This window comes from Haemaphysalis longicornis, unplaced genomic scaffold (genome assembly GCF_048455015.1).
Source record: "Haemaphysalis longicornis isolate Haplotype H1 unplaced genomic scaffold, Haemaphysalis longicornis Haplotype H1 scaffold_3, whole genome shotgun sequence".
NCBI classification, from domain to species: domain Eukaryota; kingdom Metazoa; phylum Arthropoda; class Arachnida; order Ixodida; family Ixodidae; genus Haemaphysalis; species Haemaphysalis longicornis.
The window spans coordinates 168,943,832-168,969,555 of record NW_027526335.1 but is presented as its reverse complement, the minus strand read 5'-3'; the positions used below and the strand labels follow the sequence as shown (position 1 = coordinate 168,969,555).

The 25,724-nt window shown below is 49.6% G+C and overlaps 1 protein-coding gene across 1 annotated transcript in view; it reads left to right on the top strand.

Annotated features, from left to right (window-relative positions):
• The window catches only part of LOC144175650 (E3 ubiquitin-protein ligase MIB2-like), a 207,554-nt gene that overhangs the window by 72,041 nt on the left and 109,789 nt on the right, over positions 1 to 25,724 (top strand). The window contains exon 7 of the mRNA XM_077704699.1: positions 439 to 488. Coding sequence (XP_077560825.1) covers positions 439 to 488 — 50 coding nt within the window. The remainder of the gene's footprint in view (positions 1 to 438; positions 489 to 25,724) is intronic.

Genomic DNA, 25,724 nt, shown 5'->3' with positions numbered 1-25,724 from the left:
TTTGTCTAAGGTTAACCTACTAAACGCTTGCCGGAAAGTCCGAGTATTCGACAAAATAAGCAATGATGGGTAAATTATTTTTAAAGCTATGAAATTTATGTCTTCGCTAGAAACAGCACGTCATAGACTAAAGGGCAGCCATGGAGCCCATTCCGTACCGAATATTACTATAGCTTACGGTTAAGGTACCTTTTAGAATACCAGGATGCCAGCGAAAATAAACGGTAATGATTTTTTTCTTTCGAGTGGAGTTTGCGTCGTTCACTGCAAGGGCTGAACCGCAGGTAATATTTTTGCTTCCTATGATGATAGATACGCGCGCAGAATGAGAGCCTATTGCAATATTTTAGTACTCCAAAAGATAAACTTGGCTTCAGTTTCAATGAAGTATGCAAAATGACCAGAGTGGAGGATTGAAACGAATTTCCTTCGATGCAGCTTTGCCCGGACACGATCCTAAGGACATCGATTTATTTGCCAAACATCAGGTAAGAAAAAATGGGATAACGTTACCCTTACGCTTTTTGCAGGGTTGGTTCTTATACACATCCAAGAAATAGGCTTTTAGTAATGTTGCTGGTGAATGAGTACCTAGCGCTGGGAGAACCTGAGTGGGGATGTCTTGGTGGAGTCTCGGTGGAGAACCTGAGTGGAGTTTCGGTGGCAAAGAGTGATGTTTTGGCAAGAATCATAACGCTAAAAGCCACATCTAAAATCCATGCTTAAATCAACTAGTGTGAGAGCAGACGACAGTTTCAGACGACAGTTTAGTTTTAGACGACAGTTGTAGAAAAAAAAATAAAGGAGCCTTTATCTTGTGGAACAACACTTCTGGCATATGCTACGTGTGCGTGGTTCTGGAAAAAAGAGTGTCCAGACAATCTTTTCAAAACTTGTTCTTAACTCAAGGAACACGGATCCGCATGCGACAATTATCACCCTAGTGAGCATACCCCCCAATGATAACTTATAATAGAAACTGGACGCTATGCTAATTAAAAAATTTTGCTCTTCACAGAACATGCTGACCACCTATTGCAAAGGTTGTGCCTGATTAGTGAAATGCCAGAGACTGCTTGTGAATGTGTTAACACAACATTGAACTGACTGTTTATTTATGAGTATTATTCAAAAGTCTGCGTCCCTTTTTTTTTCTTGTCTGGCAAAGCGCCGCTGGCACAGGGGTAATGTTAGCTTCAGAGGGATGCCCTTTTCTCCTGAAGTGAGGAGGTTCGAGAGGTTGAATGGAGCGTCTTCACCTTCTCAGGAGGGAAATAATTGTTCAGTTGAATACAAAAAGTTGCATGGCGATAACTACACTCCCTAATGCGAAATTTGTGCGCAGCGTGAACTCTAGTCTTCTCATTCTCGGTGCCTATTTGCTGCACCTCAGGAAGTGATAGGGTGATCAGTGAACGCCCGGCAGCGCACACTACTGTGTCGTTATCTCGCCGTGAATTGTTTCCGCCAAGAATGTTGTTGCAAATCGTGTTTGAACCTCCCTCGCAAATGTCACGTGGTTCGGATCAGTCGCAAACGGCGGAAGTGCGGATGGCGGAAGTTTAAGGAGAGGCGCCCTCCTTAGAAGAGACGCATAACAAAGGTGTGAGGGGAAGGAGCGAGACATACTGAGTCGTGGCGACGCGCTGGGAGACGCCGCCTTAGCAGTACGTGCCGCCCCACCAAGCCCTCGCACTTTCGCCAGCCGCTGCTACTCAGCATTCTTTCTGCTGGGCTGGCTCGTTCGCTCGCTCCGTTACGCGCTGCATTTCTGTCAGACGTAAAATATCTCTAAACGACTGGGTGGGCGAGATTTTGGCTTGGTGCGACCATTTCCAGGTGGTTAATTTTTTCCGCACTCGTCAGCCGCAGTCTATCAAATGATGTTGCATTATTTTTCAGACTACTTTCTCGCCTGCGACTTGTAGCATACAAATTCGTTATACAGATATTGATAGCCAAAATGACGATTCGTTGAGCTGAAACAAGTGCCTCATCTGTAGCGAGTATATTGCTTCACACCTATTATTATAAAACGAAGTTTTTTCGCCATTTAGTATTTTGTTTTGTACCATAATGCATTTATTTGTGCTACATTAGTAGACGCGGTATCTGCAGTGTCGTATATACCACACAGTCGAGTTGTAAACATGAATGAGTAGTTTTTATAGCGCAACCATCTTGGTACCATTAGCAATGGTAGCTCGGCCTGTATCTTTCCACTTACACTGTTATGCTTCTGGCACATGCCTCAAGTGCGTACATTGTCGTCTGCTCCATAGTAGCCTGCACGAATGCTTTGAGGGCGCTTGTTAAAGGCTTGCAGCTTCCATGACATCCTTCTGGCAGGTATCCCTCTTGCCACTTCACCAAGCTTCCTTTCAGATAGACCCCGCAGGGGGCACCTTGTGTACTCAAGGTGTTTTGGTGAGTAGCGCCACCACGGTCCCGAGCTCCGCAGGGGTGCCTACTGCCGTAGGCACTTGGTGTCTTGCAACACCACGGACCCGAGCACATGTGGGTTGGACCCACCCACGCCCCGGCTGTGCGTGGCTTTGCCGTGTCTGAGGAAAAGGGCGTCCTGGTGGTTGAGCCAACGCCAGGGTTGTTTTGGACCTTCACGGCCCCCTGACAGCGGCAACACACCACTTTGGCCCCTGCTTCTCACAGACGGTGCCCCCGGTCTGACCCGCCCTGGGGGGAATCAGCCAGTTGCCTTTTCCTGTCCTCCTCTTTATTCTTTCTCTTTCCTATCCCCTTTCTTAACTCTGTCCTGTCATCTCCTTTCTTCCTTGCTCTACATTTTTCCAGGTGGCGAGGGTTAACCTTGTACAAAGATGTCAGCCTTGAGTCCAAGCATAAGGTTATAGTGGCAAGGTACGGTTAACGTGTGCTGCACAGTCACGTTCCCTTGTTGGGCTCGGTGGTGGGCGACCGGCCTTGCCACCGAATTCACTCGGAAGTTTTATGGCTACATTTCCTACTCCGCTCAGAAAACCCGATCGGCCTCCTAAACGGGGTCGCACCGAAGCACTGAGAATCGAACCACCCCAGGCAACATTCAGTAAGTACCTTGTAGTACACTCAACCGACGACAAATCACCAATCACTGACCTGTCAGTGTTCTTCATTGCCAAGTGCATTGAGAACATTGTTGGGAAAGATTACAATGCCAAAAAGATGCCCTCCGGAGTCCTACTTGTTGAGGTAATGCGAAAAAACCAAAGCGACAACCTTCTGAAGCAAGAAAAAATTGCCAACTTGGCTGTCACCGTCACGCCGCATCGCACTCTAAACACTGTCCAAGGTGTCATTTCTGACAAAGAACTACTGCATGAGACAGATGCTGATCTCCTTGAGGGAATGCGAGACCAAGGTGTTGTTGGTGTTCGTAGAATTGTAATGAGGAGAGACGGGGCAGACATCAAGACGCGACACATCATTCTTACTTTCGCCAGCTCTACCCTGCCCGAGACAGTGAAGGCAGGTTTTATTAGCTGTCGTGTTCGCGCCTACACACCTAACCCGAGGCGATGCTTCAAGTGTCAGCATTATGGCCATGGAACACTAGCCTGCCGTGGCAAGCTCACCTGTCCTAAATGCGGCGAAAATGATCACACCTCTGAAGAATGCCGAAACACAATTCTGAAATGTCCGAACTGCAGTGGCGCACATGCTGCATACTCACGATCTTGCCCATCTTTCAAGAAAGAAAAGGAGATCATTCATATCAAAGTGACTGAAAACATAACTTTCCCCGAGGCACGCCAGAAGCACAAGTTGTTTTCGGCCACATCCTATGCAGACGCCGCCCGCCGGGGTTTGGGGCGACGTCTGGTTAGTACAGCGACACAGTGCAGCCTAGCTGATGTGTCGCTGTCTTTAACCCCTTCTGAGCGGCCACCAGCTCCTCCTGCCTCCACAGCAGAGTCCCTGGTGGTTCCTGATCCTGCCGGGCTGCCACTCACAGCCCAGCGCCCCAACGCTACCCCTGCGGAGCCCGTGGAGGACGTGGCGACGGACGCTGTTGGGACTGGTTCTGCTTCCAGTCCAGCTCCGTTCGCCCCCACAACACTCGAGGGCGTTGAGAGCACGAACTGTCGGGGCTCCACACAGACCCCGTCCCCTCCTGCACCGCAGGCTCCGACTGAGAAGGCTGAGGCCACCTCAGGGACCATTCCTCGAGGTTTTTGACGGAAGGGTACCAATTCGATGACACCTGAAGTGTCAGATGAGGATATGGACACTTTGGCATTTGAACCTGCACCTCAGGAACGAAATGAGCGCCGCAGCACTCTTGGCCGTGGGAAAAAACCAGCTCCTCGCATCACAGGCCCTAAACAAGACTCACTGATCTGAAAAAAAAAACCCTTCGATTTATTATTTTTGACGCATAATTGCTGTTGAGAACATAGTTCAATGGAACTGTAGGGGTCTCATAAAAAACTTAGATGATGTATATGAACTCCTTTATAAACATCAATCTAGTATTGTTTGCCTCCAAGAGACGCACCTCAATCACAAGCAAAGTAACTTTCTGAGGCAATACACTGTCTTTAGGAAAGATAGAGATGTCTTTGCTCATTCGTCTGGCGGGGTTGCCATTGTGACCCGAAAATCGATCCCCTCCCAGTCCATTAGACTGCTCACCAGCCTTGAGGCGGTTGCTGTCCGCGTTATCATTTTCGGTCGGCTGATTACCATATGCTCTTTATACATTCCCCCGGATTATCGTCTGTCTACCTCAGAATTCGAGTCCCTGGTGGACGAGCTTCCGGAACCCTTCATCCTAGTCGGAGATTTAAATGCACACAACAAACTCTGGGGCTCTGGGAGAACTGATGCACGTGGCCGTTTAATTGAACAGTTTTTGGTATCGTCTGGTGCGTGTCTGTTTAACAACAAACAACCAACATACTATTGTAGCGCCCTCTGGTTGGCGCTCTTAGCCGGCGCCTTGGCGCCGGCTAGAAAAGACGAGAATAAAGAGACGAGCGGCGCGTGCTTGGTGCGCCAGCACGGCACGGGCAGTTCGATTCCGAAAGCCTGCCACGCTGGTACTTTCTCTCTTGCGCTGCGCTGCGACCCCGCGGTTCCCGACAGTGGTGACTCCGGACTAAGACATGACCGACCCCAGCAACCTCGCGCCCTCGGGCCCTCTTCTGCCTGACGTTTCCTCGCGGCCGCCGGACGTCGCAGTCATACAGCTCCGTCTGCCCACCTTCGTGCGCAAGAACCCACACGTCTGGTTCGCCCAGGTCGAAGCCGTCTTCGATCTGCACCGCGTCACCTCGGAGACTACTCGGTTTCGCCACTTGCTTTGCAACCTGCCTCCGGAGGTGGCTGATGAAGTGGCAGACGTCATCGGTGCACCTTTGAACGATGCTCCGTACCAGCGGCTCAAGCAGAGTATTCTGGACCGAACCACGGCGTCTGAGAGCGCGCGCCTCCGGCACCTGCTCACCCACGAAGAGCTTGGAGATCGCCGCCCTTCCCAGCTGCTCAACACCATGCGACAGATTGTGGGCGCGAGCAACGTGGACTCCAACGGTGCACTTTTAAAAGAACTCTTTCTGCAGCGCTTGCCACAGTCCACTCGCATCGTTTTAGCTGCTGCAGGGGACTTGACCCTCGACCGCGCCGCCGAGCTTGCTGATAAAGTTCACGACGCGACTTCTCCCTCAGTCACCCCCCTCGCTTCGACAGCAGAGTCATCGGCCGTTTCCCGCTTAGAGACTCGGATCGATCAACTCGCCGCTTCCATTGAAGCGCTTCGGACGTCCTCTGATCGCCGATGCGGCTCCTCCCCACGTCCTAGCCGCCGTTCGTCTTCCCCGGGTGGTTCTTGTTCGCGAAGCCCTCGAAGCTCGGCTATCTGCTGGTACCATCGCACTTTCCAGCACCGCGCCCGTCACTGCACTTCCCCATGCAGCTGGTCGGGAAACGCGCCGCGAGATCACTAATGGCGGCAAGTGACCTCGCCTTACAACCTGGCCGCCTTTTCCTGGTCATGGATCGCATTTCTGGTTTGCGCTTCCTTGTAGACACGGGTGCTGAAGTCAGTGTACTACCGGCCACCAAGGATGAGCGTACTTCTAAGTCACCTGGACCTACACTTCGTGCAGCGAACTCTACCTCTATCGCCACGTATGGTCTGCGGTCCCTCACCCTCGACCTTGGTTTGCGACGCGCCTTCCGGTGGGTCTTCGTAGTAGCCGACGTCAATCAGCCCATCCTCGGCTCCGATTTCCTCACCCACTTTGACCTAGATGTCAGCATGCGTCACCATCGCCTGATTGACAGCAAGACGCGCCTTTCCATCCTGGGCATACTGTCTACTGTCGCTCCAACTGGCATCCGCACGCTGCTTCCCTCATGCCCGTACGCAAGAATCCTCGAAGACTTCCCTGAGGTCACGAGACCCTGCAACTTAAAGCAGCCGCCCAAGCATAGCGTTACCCACCACATCGTCACGCGTGGTCCACCAGTCGCAGCTCGGCCGCGCCGCCTCTTCGGTGAGCGTCTGGCGACTGCTAAACGTGAATTCGAGCACATGCTGGAACTCGGTATTATCCGCCCATCGTCCAGCAACCACGCGTCTCCACTGCATATGGTTCCTAAGAAAAGTGGAGACTGGCGTCCGTGCGGTGATTACCGAGCGCTCAACGCTCAGACTGTCCACGACAGCTATCCCCTACCCCACATCCAGGATTTCACAAGCCACTTGGAAGGGTGCACAATCTTTAGCAAAGTGGACCTTGTCAAAGCGTATCACCAAATCCCCGTCGAGCCTGCCGATATCCCGAAGACGGCCATCACTACACCCTTCGGCTTGTTTGAGTATGTGCGCATGCCCTTTGGGCTACGCAACGCAGCTGAAACATTTCAAAGTTTCATTGCCGAGGTGACGCGCGGCCTTCCGGCTGTATTTGCGTACATCGACGACATCCTAGTCGCGAGTCCTACTCCACAAGATCACGAGCGTCACCTCCGAGAACTCTTTGAACGCCTTCAACAATTTGGCGTGGTTGTCAACGCCCAGAAATGCGTCTTCGGGACGTCCGAGCTCGAGTTCCTGGGGCATCACATCTCGGCGCAGGGAATTCGTCCTTTACCCTCTCACGTTCAAGCCGTGAAGGACTTTCCCGAACCTACCAGCCTCCGCCAGCTTCGTGAGTTCCTGGGCCTGGTGAATTTCTCGCGACGCTTTATACCCCACTGCGCCGAGCTTCTGCTTCCACTGACTGAGCTGCTTCGCACAACCAAGAGCTCCTCATCCGCGATTTCCTGGTCTCCCGAAGCTCAAGCCGCTTTCAACGCTGCTAAACAAGCCGTCGCCGACTCGGTGCTTCTCATCCACCCGAGAACCGACGTGCCCACTCGCATCATGGTAGATGCATCCAGCGTTGCAATAGGCGCTGTTCTCCAGCAGAGAATCGACTCCGAGTGGCACCCGCTGGGTTTCTTCTCTCGGAAGCTCCAACCTGCCGAGACGCGCTACAGCGTTTTTGGCCGTGAGCTGCTCGCCATTTACGCCACCATCCAGCACTTCCGGCACTTTTTGGAGGGCCAGTCCTTTCACGTTCTTACGGACCATAAGCCTCTGGCGTACGTTTTCCGTACGAACTCCTCCAAGTACGTTGCACGGGAACTCCGTCAGCTCGCCTATATATCGGAATTCACGACGGACATTCGGCACATCAAAGGCACCGACAACGAGGCGGCTGACGCGCTTTCACGCATTACCTCCATCGGCAGTGCTGCATCTGCTGTGGACTGGGAACGCCTAGCTCAGGCGCAGATTCAAGACCCTGAGCTGCAAGCACTGCGGGACCACCCGGGTTCCCTTCGTCTACAACTTGTGCCTCATCCGTTCGTGCCTGGATCACTGTGGTGTGACATGTCAGCGGCGGCGCCTCGACCCTTCGTTCCGGCTGCCTTTCGTCGTGCTGTGTTTCGCTCGCTCCACGACATCTGCCACCCCAGCATCCGAGCCACGCAGCGCCTCATCACACAGCGGTACGTCTGGCCGAGCATCAACGCTGATGTCCGCCAGTGGGCCCGTTCGTGCCTCGCTTGTCAGACAGCCAAGGTGACCCGCCACACGAAGACCCCAACGCAGCCTTTTTTGCCACCTAGCTGTCGCTTTGACCACGTCCATCTTGATTTGGTCGGACCATTTCCTCCCTCCCGTGACTGCCGGTACATTCTCACAATGATTGACCGCTTCACCCGTTGGCCCGAAGCCGTACCAATTCCGGACATCACGGCAGAAACGGTCGCAAAAGCCTTCGTTTCGACATGGGTTTGCCGTTTCGGCTGCCCCGGCATTGTTACCACGGATCGAGGCAGGCAGTTTGAATGCACCCTGTTCACTTCCCTCAGCCGCTTGCTTGGCACTAAACACTGCCGCACCACAGCATACCATCCCTGTGCCAACGGCATCGTTGAGCGGCTCCATCGTCAGCTAAAAAGTGCTCTCACTGCGCGCTTGGATAGAGAGCACTGGTTGATCACCTGCCTGTAGTGCTTCTTGGCTTGCGTGCCGTCCTTCTTCGCGAACTCGGCTGTTCAACTGCTGAACTTGTCTACGGCGCACCCCTGCGGCTTCCTGGCGATTTGTTCGTCCCTACGGCCTCCTCGTCCCAGCCGCTTGAGTACCTCCAATGCCTGCAGGACTGCATGCAGCACCTGCGACCGGTCCCACCTCGGTCTTCAGACCACCGCATCTTTGTGCATCCCGACCTGGCGTCTTCGACACACGTTTTCCTCAGGCGGGACGCTGTAAAGGCGCCTCTTACCCCCTCCTACGATGGGCCGTACCGTGTCCTTAAGAAGACCCACAAGTCCGCCACCATCCTCTTGAATGGCCGCGAAGAAGTCGTCTCGTTGGACCTCCTCAAACCGCCCTACCTCGAGATGCCACCCAACGAACTCCGCGCAGACATCGCAGGCCTAAACACTCCGCTGGTCGCCCCCAACACCAACGCCCGCCAGCCTCGCCGTCGCGTCACGTTCGACATTCCGTCTGGGCGGGGGGCCCTGTAGCGCCCTCTGGTTGGCGCTCTTAGTCGGCGCCTTGGCGCCGGCTAGAAAAGACGAGAATAAAGAGACGAGCGGCGCGTGCTTGGTGCGCCAGCACGGCACGGGCAGTTCGATTCCGAAAGCCTGCCACGCTGGTACTTTCTCTCTTGCGCTGCGCTGCGACCCCGCGGTTCCCGACACTATAACACCACACATAACACGTACTCACACATAGACTTGGCAATAGGTTCTGCGGTTCTTCTCCCACTCATTGAGTGGCAGGTGGACAAAAACCCGTTAGGGAGTGACCACTTCCCAGTAATCTTGAAGTGCCTAGACAAAGACCCATACCCTGCAACCTCAAATAAAAGGTTTAAGGAAAGCGCTGCAGACTGGGAGAAATTTAAGCAGAAATCTCAACTCTCACACACCTCCATAGAACACTTGGGTATTGATGAAGCGTGTAGCCTTGTCACAGCCCATATTCTTGATGCTGCAGAGAAATTCATTCCCCAGACTTCTGGTAGCAAAAGTAACCTAAAGCGACCCTGTTGGAATGAAGAATGTCGACAAGCGCGCCAGGCACAGAACAAGGCGTGGGGCATTCTTCGCAGATATCCAACTGCAGACAACCTTGTAGCATTCAAGCGCGCCAAAGCCATGGGAAGGCGCATTCGGCGTCAGGCCAAAAGCAATAGCTGGAGGTCCTTCTTAAGCTCCATAAATTCCTTCACAGATACGCGAAAGGTTTGGAATAGGATAAGAAAACTAAACGGACAAAGGACATATAACTTACCCCTTGTTAACACCACTGGTGACACCTTAGAGGACCAGGCAAATGCGCTGGTGCAACACTTTGAACACATCTCAAGCTCCTCACATTACACAAGCACATTTATGCACTACAAAAAGTCGGCTGAGCGGAAGTCCATACGTGACCACAAACAATCGAATGACTCCTATAACTGTCCATTCTCTCTTCACGAGCTCATGACTGCGTTGGCCGGTTGCAAGCCTTCTGCGCCAGGTGCTGATAACATTACGTACACCATGATCAAACACCTTCATACAGACACAATTCATACTCTCCTCTTTTTGTTTAACAAGATATGGCGGGTCGGGCACTTTCCTAAGACATGGAAACAAGCTGTGATTGTGCCATTGCTTAAACAGGGAAAGGATCCCTCCTGCGTTTCAAGTTATCGCCCCATTGCCTTGACCAGCTGCTTGTGTAAGCTGTTCGAAAAAATGATTCACAGAAGGTTACTATACTTCCTGGAATACAATGGTATTCTCGACAGCTGCCAGGCAGGGTTTCCGTCGGGCAGGTCAACAATGGACCAACTTGTCGCTTTTCAATCTTATGTGAAAAATGCCTTTGTGAACAAACAGTATTGTATGTCTATATTTTTTGATCTAGAAAAAGCATATGACACTGCTTGGTGCTACGGCATCCTGCGGGACCTAAAATGTTTTGGTATTTGTGGAAATATGCCTAATGCCATTCAAAGCTATTTGTCTGAACGAACATTCAGAGTGAGGGTCGGGGCTGCAGTATCTGCGCTGTATATGCAAGAAAATGGCGTTCCTCAGGGTGGAGTACTGAGTTGCACACTTTTCATAGTTAAAATGAACACCCTCGGAAAAGCTCTGCCCCGTACAATTTCTTACTCCATTTATGTGGATGATGTTCACATCAGTTTCCGGTCCTGTAATCTATCTATTTGTGAGCGGCAGGTACAACTTGCCACAAACAGGCTTGTAAAGTGGACAGAAGAAAATGGCTTTAAGCTAAATCCTCAAAAGAGCACATGCATCCTGTTTTCGAAGAGGCGTGGTATTCACCCTCAGCCCACCGTCCTGCTCAATGGAGTAGCTGTGCCTGTGAAAAAGGAGCACAAGTTTTTAGGCATTCTGCTAGATGAAAAGCTGTCATTTATTCCTCATATAAAGCTACTCAAAATAAAATGTATAGAGGCGATGAATATCCTAAAAGTCCTATCCCACCACTCCTACGGCGCAGATAAGCTGTGCCTGCTACATCTCTACAACAGTTTAGTGAAGTCGCGGTTGGACTATGGGAGCGTAGTATACGGGTCAGCTTCGAAAACCGCTTTAAAAATGCTTGACCCTGTTCTGCACCTGGGGCTTCGCCTTTCGTCAAGAGTCTTCCGAACAAGTCCTGCGCAAAGCCTATACGTGGAATGTGATCAGTGGTGCCTGGAAGACCAGCGCTTATACACAGACCTATTGTATGCTGTGAAGACAACATCTATAAAAAATCATCCTTCCTCACTTGTTATCCACGACAGCTCTGCCATGCACTTGTTTCTCAGTCGGCCGTCTATATCTCTGCCCTTCTCGTTGAGAGTGAAAGTGCAAGCTGAGGAGCTTGGGATTTCTCTTACCGAGACTTACAGAACTTCGATCACAGACCTTGTCGCTCCTTGGGAAATGTCCCCGGTTTCTTGTGATTTATCTTTTCGAGCCATTAACAAAAAAACTGCACCAAGAGAACTCGTCTTACAGCATTTCCTACACCTACGGCATAAATATCCCTACACAACGTTTTACACAGATGCCTCCAAGTCTGCTAATTCTGTGTCATGCGCTGCACATGGCCCAAACTTTGCTATCACAAAGACAATGAACAAAAGTACCAGTATTTTCACAGCACAGGCACACGGCATTTTAACAACTGTGGAACACATTACACAAAACAAAATACACAGTTCCATTATTTTTACAGACTCCCTAAGCGTAGTACTAGCTCTTCATTCAGGAAAACCAACGAAGAACTTCATTTTAAATCGACTTATAAAGTCCATAATGGCTGCCTACGCTCTAAAATTCACTGTAGTAGTTTGCTGGGTACCTGGGAACAGCGGCATTTCGGGCAATGAAATTGCTGACCAGAATGCCGCTGTGGCGGCTCTCCGCAGTGTTGTAGATATTCCACATGTTCCCTACCTAGACATGAAGCAATCAGTTCGGAGTAGGATTCGGAGGCGCTGGCAGTTACAGTGGGACACACAAATCGAAAACAAACTACACATTATAAAACCACAAATAGGGAAATACAACACAGACAAACGGAACAGGTTCACAGAAATATCAATATGTAGATTAAGGATAGGTCACACACATGCTACTCACTCATACCTTTTAAACGGAACAGCACCACCTGCTTGTGAGAAGTGCGGACGACGACTTACAGTTCTCCACGTATTGACTGAATGTTTGGCATACCATGAAGCAAGGAAACGACACTTCCCCGAACTATACACCTACACGATACCCTTACACCCATCTTTGTTTTTATCCGATCAACCCCCGATCAGAAGTGAACGCCTTTTAGCCTACCTCGCTGACATTGGATTTTTAGCACTCATCTCATACCATGTGTGACATCAGGGCCACCCGATGACAGTGAGGGTGGTTCGGAGCGTTTTCATAACAGGTTTCATGGACGTCACTGCCATCGCTGGAGCTAGGTCATGTTATGATTCCCCCAGCACTGTCACACTTAAACACCATCATTGTTAACCTCTCATCTTAATCATCCTCCCCTTTTAGAGTAATGGCCCTTTACACCCATCTATACACAGTGTTTTTATCAAGTACATCACCATCATCGCCATGGTATTTTAGCAAACATTGTCTTGGCGCTCTTTGGCCTCAGACGCCCTTGCGCCAATAAAACGCACATAGTAGTAGTAGTCCTTTCAGATAGAGCCTGCTCTTTATGAAGCTTCTCATCAACACCCAGTAGTTCGGTGAAATGAACGTGCGATGCTCTAAAAAGTAACATAGGAGCATGAAGAATGCATTACAAAAATTGGAAGTTACGATTCCGGGATAAATTCAGTCACCACAAAACATTGGCCGTGTCGCTGCTTACTTCGCTGCAAATGTTATCGAAAGACTATAGTACAGTGCCCCGCCACTACGTAAATGCTTCTCCTTTCTCCCCCACCCACCTCTCACGCTTTCGCCCTCCTTTACCGCTCCTTCCTCAGTGAACATGTGGTGGAGGGTGGCTCCAGGCAATTCAATTTTAGCGTGGTGCGCTGCTTGTTCGCCATCTACCGCAACCATTTGTGGCTGTGGGACTTTTTGTAGTGTGGTCATTAAGTGCGATCCGCGGGCGCAGAAGGTTTTTGTATTTTGGGTCAAAACATTGCGTTAGAACGGTGTTTTTGGCTAGTCGGTTCATACCATAGGTCGGCAAACTCACTCAGGAGTGCACTCACATACCCCTCCCCCCCTCACCACTCACAAGTGAGCGTTGAGTGAGCCTCACCGTTGTTTTGGCCTGGTGAGTGCGAGTGCGAGTGAGTGTGAGCGCCACTCACGGTGAGCCCCGTTCACCACTCGCGAGTGCGAGTTCCACTCGCGGCAAGCTCCGCTCAGCACTCGTAAGTGCGAAAGCCACTCAAGGTGAACCCCACTCGCCAATCGCGAGTGCGAGTTGCGCTAGCGGTGAGCCCCACTCACCACTGGCGAGTGAGAGTTCCACTCGCGGCGAGCCTCGATCACCACTCGCGAGTGCGAGTTCCACTCGCAGTGAGTCGCACTCACCACTCGCGAGTGCGAGTTCCACTTGCGGCGAGCTCCTCTCACCACTCATGAGTGGCGAGTCAACGCGCGCTTCTTGCGCGATAAGCGGGGCTTACCGCGGTGAGCATCACTCGCTGTTGGCATTCGTCGCAGGAGCCGCTTGCTGTGGCAATGGCTGCTGGCGATATCCACTCGTACGCACAGCCACTAGTTAATAAAACGACTGCCTTTAGCTTCGGGAAGATGTGGCTACTACCCTTTATAATTAAGGCAGCGTGGAACCAACTCTCCAGTGACCTGTTGATTGAGGAATACGATTTCGATGGACGTCTGACGCCATAATGCACTGATGCTCTCACTGTCATGACTCATTGAGGGGCTGTTGCCCGCACTCTCGCCGAATGACGTTTCTGACTCGCAGCGTTTTGTGCTGGAATTAGTGTCGGTAGCGTCGTCACAACAAACCGATTGCACGTCCCTACCACTGAGCGCTGCGATGGAGGCATTAGGAAGCACCGTGGTCTAGTGCCGTAGTACTTGGTGTACATAATTGACCGGCTTGCTGCAGCTGTCAAATGGCCGGCTGCTCTGAAGCGCAAATTGTGAGTGCCCGTAAGCGTTTGAAAAGGTATCGCAGATTTTCAGATTCGCTGATCAAGGTTGCAAAACGGTTCGGATGGGCGAGTTGTGTGTTGAAGGAGTAGCTCATTTTCGTGGCCTTGGCGTATTAAGCGTATCAGTATTCGTCATTACTTGTTACGGCGGCGCTCTGTTATGATACTCGCTTAAACGCGGACTTTGCGGCACACATCCTTCTACGGCAGTTACGGTGCGTACCTTGAAGTTGTGATTTGCTTCGTGTGTTTGACACACCTGAAAACTTCACCGCTACTGTTTTATTGCAAACTTCACTAAAATGTTTACGTTTTGTTATGTTGCGTGAATGTTGCATTGACTTATATACGCCGATGTGAGTACCTTTCGCAAGCAAACTAAGTACGCTCGCCTTAGCATCACGTCACATAGTATTTGTCATGATGACTCGCCGACTGCACCCCTTCGTTTAGTTCCCTGTCTCTCTCTGAAATTTGTGTATCCGTTCGTGCAGATTCACAAGAATCGTACGTTATGTCTGACTCCTCATTCGCCTTACCGAATCGCGGGGTTCGAATCGTTACTGTTTTGCGCGCATTTTGTGAAACATATATTTCATATCATCAGATCGCGAAAGGTAAGAGAGTCACTGTTCGCTCTGCTCTGTTGTCATCGACACTCATTTACCATTACGCTTGTGAATTTTCCTAGCCAAGTTGAAATTGGGACCTGGGCTCCGCCATATTGCTTTTTTCATTCTAGCCTTCACGGTCGGCAACCAGCTAGTTATGAAGGCGAAGCCTTCGCCTCTTGCGCCGGTCCATGTCGTTGTTCATGGAATCACTGTTCGTGATCAGATGCGTGGAAACAACGGGTTTTTGATGATCGTGCACGTACCCAGTAGGGTCTGCTAAGAGTTCTTCACTTTTAGCGCAGTCTATGCGTGACCACGGCGTAGCATGCGTGGAAGCGCTGAAGTCGCCTGCTGGCAGGGGGATGGTTTTCGTTCATGTCGTGTTCGTTATGAGTAATAGGTCTGCGCACTCAGATACCTTATAAGCGGCAGCTGTAGAGGTAATCAACGAGCCCCATGATGGTTGGACTGGTGCGACTTGAGTGGTTGCCGAAGGTCTCTGTGGAAGACTGTTCTTCGCGACATGCTGCGTGGTTATCTCTTTCGGGATACAACTAATCTTGGATATCTCGTCACTAACCAGCCACTTCGCGCGGAAAATCGTTAACAAGTATTTGTCAGATTCTTCGTAATCGTTTTCGTAGTCTTCGATATCTAGGAGATCCTGTACCTGTCTGTCACGACTATTTATGTCGTCCAGCACTTCGGTAAGAGATTCGAGGAGGATTTTAAGCGTAGTTATGCTCGGTGTTGGGGATTCCACAAGGTTGTCTGTTGTTCTGAGGAGTTTGGTTATCTTCGCACGGAGAGTGTCCCTCAGGTATTTCAGTTCACGCACGGTCTCCCTGTGCTCAGTAGGCTGAAGGTTCACAAGGAGGGTCTTCTGTATACGGTGCTGCTGCTGGATACTACCGGGTTTCCAGTGGTCGATGCAGTGCGTCGAGCAGCCAGCCATGGGGGGGGCGCCGTTCGAGGGCAAGGCCCACGGGATCAGGAAATCACACGGTTTCCCGGGCCTCGCGTGCCTCGACGTCGCTGTGCGCCGTCATATCGTGTCCACCAGGCCGTTCCTCCCGGGTTTCACAGCACCAAAAATAATCAGGAACTACACCCGCACCGTGGCTCTGCTGCGAACACCTCTTAAATCCTCTTCTTTTCTCCTCATGATGATGATCTCTACTTTGGCAAGCGGTCTTCTTTCCCGAAACCCGGGATCGATCCCTGGTTTCGGAAAAGGTATGTAGACAAAGGGACGAGCCGCCGAGACCCCTCCTGATGATTCCTTTAATCCCATGAACTCCTGATGATGATTATGGGGCACGAGAGAGGCAGATCTACTTCTTCATAACATCCTCCCCCCGCGCGACAATGAATCAGCTGAGTGCGCAGCCAAAACTTGTTTAGTCCACGGAGAGTTCCTTTTAAGTCCGTGTAAGCCGAAAGAGTCCGACACCTCGCGCTTTCCATCTCCACCGGTGCTACCGATGTCTTGGCGTTCGTGGACCCACGAACCGAGCACCTGCGGCCACTAGAGGCAGTCTTGTGAGGAGACTAGCTGAACTTTTGTCCATCTAGGCAGCAAGTATTACTTGCTGTTCCCGCCTCATACGATTTTTCCTAGTGGCAGCCGGGTACATGTGGGAAATATTCGAAGAACGCTTCCCTGTCCAGGAGATTATGCGCGTTGAAGTCCTGGGCGCTAATTCAGCTCTGTGCCGTGAGATGCGGCGCACTCTACTCTTTTTCGCTGAAAACTGCCGGTGCCCACGGGTATTCTTCCAATCCGCAACCTTTAGCTTGCGGCGCCCATACTTTCGCAAAGAGGTTGAGTTGCGATTTAAAGCAGCTTCCTGCTCCTCCATCTTCGCACGTTTATTCTTGCAGTTTTTGCTTTGCTAGACTTGCGCACCTTTTTCTTCGGAACCGTACATGTTAACTCTGGAGGACAATGAAGGTCGCGCCATAACAAACATTTCTTTCCGTCTTCGACCGGCGAATTGTTCGAAATCACCTTGGGGTCTCGACTCTTGCAGATTTCTTCTGTGGTCACTTGAGGTGCTGGAAGACTATAATGCTCCTTGGGTGTTGCATGCGACGGCACGTTGTCTATGGTCCAGTCGTTGCTTGTGTCATTCGCTTGCGCTTGTCAACCGTGAAGAAATCAGTGCCCCTTGATCTGATACCTTATTGCTAGCGTAACATCATTGAATATATTCTCTCTTCTATTAGGCACGAAATGGGCGGTTGTCAGTCTTGCTGCAACTTGCCAATTCACGTTTGTTATTGTCGTAACTTGGGCTTTGCAATTCACTGCTCCATTACTCTGATTCGTGTCTGAATTATCGCTCTTTCTAAAGTATTCCGTATTTTGTTGGACGTCCTTCAGTAATTCGTAGGTTGGACCTCTGTAGGAACCCGCCGCGGTGGCTCAGTGACCAAGGTGTTGCGCTGCTGAGCACAAGGTCGCGGGTTCGATTCCCGGCCACGGCGGCCGCTTTTCTGATGGAGGCGAAAAGCAAAAACGCCCGTGTGTACGAGATTTCGGCGCACGATAAAGATCCCCAGGTGGTCAAAATTAATCCGGAGCCCTCCACTACGGCGCGCCTCATCGCCTGCGTTGCGTCGGCGCGTTAAACCCCACAATCAATCAATGGACCTCTGTAGGAAGCAATTAGGTTATGTCGGGCTCTCTGTGCGTCGAACATTTTAAACTCAGCCCTTGGCTTTGCCATACAAACTAATTCTTCGAACTTTAGCGCATCTTCAACCTCGGCCTCTAATTCCTCGATGTCCATGGTGTCTTGAACTTCTCGGTTAATCACTTTCAGTTTGTCACGATATTCAACCAAATTAAGAAGTTCCTTCAACTCACTTATTGGTGGTCTTTCGATTGGGAGGAGGTCTTCAATCTTGCCGATGATGGACGTGATACCTTGACGGACGATGCACCGCCTTTCAAGTAGGGCCTCCATAGTCCGGTCCAGCGTCGCAAATTCCATAAGGGCTGGCGACCGCGCTCAGGGGGCATTAGTCGGCATCGTCTCCGCGCCAGTATTGGCCCCGCATAGGATCATCATGTCTTGCATAGTGCAGATATCTACGGATGCTCGGCTTGTTCCATCTTGTTCTTAGGCTGCTCCGATATTCCTCGAATCGGCGTCTTCTATCTGCGGCTTCATTATGTCTCCCAAAAGGTGAGAGGGCGGCAGAAGAGAAGCAAAATCCGCTCAGTGTGGCTCACCTCTCGAGGTCCCTTGTCCCGGGTTTAACGGCACCAAAGATATGTAGACAAAGAGCCGAGCCGCTGAGACCCCTCCTGATGATTCCTTTAGTCTCATGCACTCTTGATGATGATTATGGGGCACGACAGAGGCAAATCTACTTCTTTTACAATAATGGCAACAGCTTCTCTAAGCTTTTCTTCCGAACTGCAATATTTCTTTTGTTTGCCACCGCTGTCAATATTTTCAGTGTTTCTTTTCTTTTGTAGAATCCGAGCGCAATAGCATAGACAATAAAAGTTATGAATGGCTTCGGGCAAATTTGCGAGAATTTGTTCATTTCGTAAAAGAGTCCAGCGACGATTACCGCTTTGAAAGTGACATATCAAGATATGTGCCTATAATAACCGAATACATACCTATGAAAAAGGGAAACCCCATTCCTGAGAAAGGTAAATTTTTGCTCAAATCAGTAAGTATTTTATGCCCGAAAATATTTGTACGTGCGTGTGAGTGGAGGAAACGAGTGGTGATTGCGAGTGAGTGTGAGTGGCCATTGCAAGTGGTGAGTGCGAAGGCGAGAGAGTGTAAGCGGCGAATGCGAGTGGTGAGCATGAGCGCGGATGAGTGCGAGTGGTGAGCGTGAGCGCGAGCGAGTGTGATTGGGGGGGATGAGGGGTGAGCGTGAGCATGAGTGCGAGTTGTGACGACGGGTGGTGAGCGTGAGTGTGAGTGGTGAGGCTGAGTGGCGAGCGCGAGTGGGAGTGAGTGCGAGTGGTGAGGTCGGAGTGGCGAGCGTGAGTGCGGAATGTTGACGACGAGTGGTGAGCGTGAACGGGAGTGAGTGCGAGTAGTGAAGCCCGAGGGGCGAACGTGAGTGCTAGTGGTGGGGTGGAGGGGTGAGCGTGAGCGCGAGTGAGTGCGAGTGGTGCGGACGAGTGGAGAGCGTTAGCGGGAGTGAATGCGAGTGGTGAGGGTGGTGGTGTGAGCATGAGCGCGAGTGACTGCGAGCTGTGAGAGTGGAGGGGCGAGCGTGAACGTGAGTGAATGCGCGTGGTGGGGGTGAGTGGCCAGCATGAGCACGAGTGAGTGTGAGTAGTAAAGGCAGAGTGGCAAGCGTGAGTGCGCGTGAGTGCGCGTGGTGAGGGCGGAGGGGCGAGTGCGAGTGAGTGCGTTAGGATAAATATATTTTCTTGAGTGAGTGTGAGTGAGTGGCATCCAGTTTTGCCGAGCTATGGTCCATACTAACTTGAAATTAAAACACCGCAAAAAAGACGGGACAAAAAACGACGACACACGGCGCTGACTAGCATCTGGTTGGTTTATTTCGCGGCTTCCGAAATGTACCCAAGGGTGGAAGGCGAGAAGGAAGCATGAAGAACAAGTACATCAAACAAACACAAAACGCGAGATCTTTTTTTATTTTCGTTTTATTGCCGCGTGGCATATGAGATGAGGTTTAAAGATGGATGGTCACAAAAATGATAGGTTTTCCGGTCTACACTTATGCATTAAGTCCAGATCTATACACGTGCAGTGACCAAAAATGAGCAACGCTGATGCAGCGCAGCGATTTAACACGTGGCCAGATGCGCGAGGCAATGAAAGGCAAAACTGAACAGTGCAACTTGTTTTTTTAGTATTTAAGAATCCAGATAACGGGTTTCCTTTAACGGAATTCAACGGAAGGCTTACTAACGCAATCGTCGCCTGCCTTGTTAATGAGGTACGCTTCATCGACTTCGCGCTTTTTTTTTTGCGTTCTTTAGCGCTGTTTTGCATTGAAGTCAAAACATGGTTTTCAACGCATATTCGCACTTTTTGTGCCGCGAAAATCAAGCAGCCGCGTGTTTTTAATCAAAGCAACAGCGCAAATATTACTTTTGTTCTAATGTTCGCCTGAAATATGCCTCATTTGCCAGCAAAGTAGTGGCGAATTTAAAGTGGGTTTCAAGATTTAGTGGTTTGAAAAAGTTTTGCATACATACACCTCGCTTTCGAGTATCTAATTTCTGTGCGGAAGGCGGAGCCGAGGTACGGACCAACAAAGAGACAGGTACAAACCGAAAAGCTATAATTTTTGTTTTTACGACCCCAAAAAAGACTATCGCCTTTTATATTTAAGAACAAATATCTGCCCTGCATATGGCCACAGTTCCACAGAGTTAATAAAACCAATAGTCATTTTTTGCGTAAATAAACGCGAACGCTTCCGTTTGCTTGTTTGTCATTCTGCCCCCTTGATTTAGCCTTCCAGCCAAGAGTTGCAACTTTTTGCCACGAATGAGTTTGTATCGGCCCAACCATTCCAAACGTCTAAAGCTGGTGTCGTTAGTCATACACGTGCCAAATATTGAGTGCAAGGGGGCCTGCATGCAAATTTAGAGCAACATGAAAGTATTTACCACTAATTTTTGCTTTCTTTTAGCAAGAATACCATTTAGAGGGGTTTTCAGTTGGCGTGAGCGACGTCGTCTTCCGTGACCCTTTTTGTCGAGCATACGCTTCGTTTCTGAAAACGATTTCTTTTTACCTCAACAAAAGAAGCCAAGGTCAAATACGGTGAAAAACAAAGCAAGGGCGGACAACGGTCCGCTAGCGCCATCTGGGAAGACTGACGGTAAGCGGGCTGCAGGGCGTAATGACGCACTGGACGTTGTTTGAATACTCGCTTCCATGACATAATGGCAGACGTCACGAAAGCACACCATTTGTCGGGAGAATAAAATTTGTAAGCTAAATCGATTTCTCAATAACTACAGCTTGGTTTGCTGCCGCACAAGCGCTGGGGCACTATAAAACATGAAATCTTTTAAATAAACCAAACGAATTTTGTCTGCATGGCCCCTTTAAAGGCGCGAGATGGCACAGAAAGCGTGTCATGGCTGGGAGCGGAGAGGGGGAGAACGAGCTTTGCGACAGGTTACGGCAGAAGACTATCGCCTATCACTACGTGTGCAGTGAAGCAAGCAGATCCGGGGCCAATTTTTGTACAGGAAATTCCGTCAGGTGCTGCCTCGTACACGGTCTATTGTTTCGGATGAACTTGACCCGACCACGCGCCATTCCCACGTGGGTAACCGCCATGCACGTCCTAACCAGCTAGTTAGACCGCCTCCAGTGGAAAGACAGCCAACAAGAGTAGGTCTTTTGGGGTGGCACCATCAGTTAAAAAAAACATTCCTGGAAACATTTTTATCTAAAAATTACACACATTTTACATCGGCGGTGTTACAGAAAAAAAGCTCATTATCCGCCTATGTACAGCAAACTCCAGTTGAATATAAATGCCTCTTCCGTGTCTCTGGATGCCACTCAAACAATATAATTTCTCTCAAGCACTCAGTCGCACTCACTGGCGCTGACGCCTACCACTCACCGACACCGCGCGTACTCATTTCACTCGCCCTCACGGTCAGCTCGTGGTCATGCTCACCACTCTCCCTCTCCCCTCGCACTCCCTCGCGCTCACACCTGCCACTCGCACTCACTCGCGCTCATGCTCACCACACGCATTCGCCTCACACTCACTCACACTCACCACTCGCCTTGCCCACTCAGGCTCGCTCGCACTCGCGCTGACAACTCGCATCCTCCACTCACACGCACTCGCACCGGCGTTCACCAGTCACATCTCCCGGTCACACTCACAACTCACCACCATCCCTAATACTTCATCATATTCCCGCTGATTTTGGTTCTTTCTTTCCAGCAATGCAATTTTAAGTTGGCCTGATGTTTGCAGACCACATGATTCATTACATTTTGTGAAAATCTTGAACGCGGCCACTTTGAGACCGACACCCAAATAATACCAATACGTGAAGCGGAGGAGGCAGGAGGAAAAACGTCAATCATGTACAAGACAGGGTTAAAAGGAGGCAGATGCTGCTAAGCGTCTCTAGCGTGGGTAATGTTCATAAGACTGGGATCCCATTGGTAGAGGCCGCCGCACGTTCCCTCTTGACCATAGCCAGCTGAGACTCCAGGATCCAGCAACCGGACATTATCGCGTCCCATCCATCCCTCGTTGGCTTCACTTTGGCTTTTATTTCTTGATTATATTGGCAGGCTCATACCATATAGGATGTATCTGCCTGCTCACCGCAGAGGTTACAGGAGGCCGAGAAGGACGAGTTTTTGTGTTTGAGCATTGCGGAGCGGTAGAATGACCTCGCCTGCAGCTTCCGAAGAAAGCCCTTCTCAGTTACATCCAGACCATTGGAGGAACACTGCAAACACCTGCCTACAGAGGGGAGAAACAGTATTTCGGTGGCTTACGAGCGTGGCTCCATATTGGCTATAAGACCTGTCTTATAGGCAGCTAAAGAATAATTTGCAGAGTTTGGAATGAAAGCGCTTTTAACAGCAGAGCGGTGTAAGCTTTTCGTGTCACCGTATGACGTTACCAGACAAAAAACAGCAAGAAAAAATATCGAGCGCACGTGAGCGTGCTCCTTGTTAGGAGCGCCCGGCGTCGACCAGCTCGACCTTCGAGAATACTCTTCCCAGCGTTCGTGGCCTGATGTCTCGGAGGCTGTTCTCGCCAGATGCCGTTTGTTTGCGCCTTAAGTGGGCCGCACAAACGCCGAGTGCACGAAGCCGATTGCCACGGGCTATAGCACGCGCTAGCGCGGTCCAGTTTGGGAGAGGTTTGAAATCCTGTGGAAAAAAATGATTCGGCGATGCCAGCCGTGGAGAACTTTCAGCGGCAAGTTCGAAGGTCCATGTGAGGTGCAACAACCGGGCCTCCGAGAAGGCAGAGGGTCTTCCAGCCCTGCTGTTTCTTCAGCCTTGCATTCGTACAAGAAGCTGAGCCATTATTTTATTTCCAATAGAAGGCTAAGAAAGAGGGAGGGCTGGTCGCACAGAAAGCCGAGGGGAAGCTTAGTCTAGCGCTGACAGTATAAGCGAACTCTTAAGTGAAGCGTTGGGCTTCTCTAGCCGACAAAAGGTGCCAGCGCGGCGGCCTCGCCACCCAGACACCTTCACCATCACGGTCGCGAAGCAAAGTGTTCGCGAGAAAGTAATCCGTGCTAACGTGGTCGGTCGAAGGACGAAAAAAACTGCTCAGCCTCTGAGAAATACCACCTTGCTATTATATGGCCCATTCCATAATTTTTGCCATACCTGTAGACCCGTGACACAGCCTACATGGGTGAAACTGGAAACTTCAAGATGCGCGTAAAGGGGCACAAAAACGACATTGCAAGAGGCCACCTCGAGCTAAAAGCATTGACAGAAAATCACAACGTAACCGGTCATGTCATCGCTTGGGATTTCACGAGAATTATTGCCACCCAGAAAATATTATCAATGCACTTACCCCGAGAATCCTTCCACACCCAATCAACCCCGTACGCTCCTAATAGGACACGTGGGCCCATGCATACTACATACGCATGCACTTTGCAACGGTCCCCGCATGTATAAATACGGCCGAGCCGCTTTTCGTTTCTTATGTAAGAAGATACCCGTACGGGCCCTTAACGCCATTTATCTTTACCTGTTGTTTTTACCTTTTTGGCGAGTGTCAGTTTACTAACGGCAATGGCGAGTTTTGTGGGAAATAACTTTGCGTTCCGGATTACTTCTGTGTGCATGTGCATGCGCTCTTGGTTAGTATGTGTGTTTTCACCTCTTTTATCTCGATTACTATCCCATCAACGAATGTAGCCATCAAAAATAAAGACATTATTACATTCAAAGTGGGCTTAAAAAGCCTTCATTTACCTTGCCGGTGTAGCATCTAATATGGTTTGTGTAGATATTTTGTCAACAAACGCTTTCGCCTTTGTCACGTATTATCTCGCGTGGTCATCAATAGGCCGTGATTTTATTTTTCTGTAGTTTGATTGTGTCGTTTTGCAATGTTGGAATGTTGGAAAAGGCTGTTCTTAATTTTACAAGTACCAATGCGTTGACTTTTTTATGAACAGCATTCATCGTTTTCGCTGAATGCAGCACACATATTGGAGCTTGAAATACTTACTGATTTTAGCTAAACTCCACCTTTTTCATGAATGGGGTCTCATTTTCCCTAAGTCTTTATTCGGTTAAAGGTCTTCATATATCAGTTTCAAAGCGGTAGTCACCGCTGCACTCTTTTACCACAGGAAATATTTCTACCTAATTTTTTCTAAGACATGCATCATAACATTTTATTGCTTCCCTATGCTATTTCATTCGGGTTCTCAAAAACAAGAGAAATACTGAAAACGCTGACAACGGTGGCAAACATAAAAGAAATGATCCCGTTCGGAAGAAAAGCTCAGAAAAGCTGCGGCCATCTGTCAAAATATTGGTTAGCCTGCGCAAAAAATTCTATCGTGACGCGTGCAATCCTTGGCGTTAAATCCGCGGCAATCCGAGGCTTATAGTACAATTGCAATCACGGCAATGGATTGGCAAGTATCAGCGGAAACAGAAGCCTATCGGCAGGAAGAAATACTCCATGAAGTACGTGGGATGCAAGGTTGGCATTTTTTACCACATACCGCTCACATTTGACAAGGTATGTATTGTGCAAAGTGGACGCTACATTTATGATTGCCTCAGAGAACACGATTTATCAATCAAGAACAACAATGGATCACACTTGCCCATTCATTGTCGTGATTGCGGTTGTAGCTGTGCCTCAAAGAAACTATTATCATTGACAGAATCCGTGACAGTGTGGCGCGTGAGCTTTCAGAAGCGCACTTCCTTAAAAAAAATCGCGAGGGGGGATCAGTGAAGCATCATTATCAGTTTTTAACAATGAATTTCGTTTGCTAGGCAGCGCGCGGTAGGCGGGATCTTAGTACGGTGGTGTTGTTATTGCTTTTACTATCTGCTTTTATGGTTTTATAATATGTTTAAAGCCTATTTAGGGCATCTTCTTTTCCTAAAAATAAATAGTTTTGAGTTGCTCATTGTTTGCATTCTTTCCTCTGTCCACTTAGCGCAAATTTCGTCCTTCAGAATGCACCAACTAGCCCAACAACACAGTTTACTGAAATGACCTGGAAGTGATGCCACGTTGCCGTAAACCTCTTTTTATTGCTGTTCAGAACGCTGAACGAGACGTTTTCCGAACACTTCCACCAATGTTCCGAACGCTAAGAGTCGTTTTCCGAACACTTCCACGCACGTTCAGAAAAATAAAAATTAAAAAACAAAAATACCCAAAGCACGTTTTCCCCATAGCCTCACCCGGTCCTCATGGTGAACATTAGTCACGTAGGTCGATGTGTAAAACAGCTTTTTGTCGTTTTCAAACATAAAAACCACCTTTACTCGACCAAAAATTGCCATACTACAATACGAGAACTCACGTTAGCTTTTCTAATTAATGCATACGACATAGCTGAAATAATCACGATTGAAAACTTTAGTTGAGGTTAAATGGGCAACAAAACCAGCAATATTAAAGAATTCACAGCTAGTATTGAGCGCCGCGCCACCCTAGCAATACATGTTTCACCTACACTGTCATCGGGCCACATATCAAGCGATTGCAAACTTGTTAAAATCACTCTGAAGTTGAAAAATGGCAACTAATCGTTCCGTTATAACTACAGAACAATATCATATATAAGTGATTCAATCACCCTAATCATCGTCTAGCATCTGGCGCATAAGACTTTCATTTGCTTTCCAGAACATGGTCTTTGAAGAAATGTGCTGCTGAGCCCGATTCGCAGCATGAA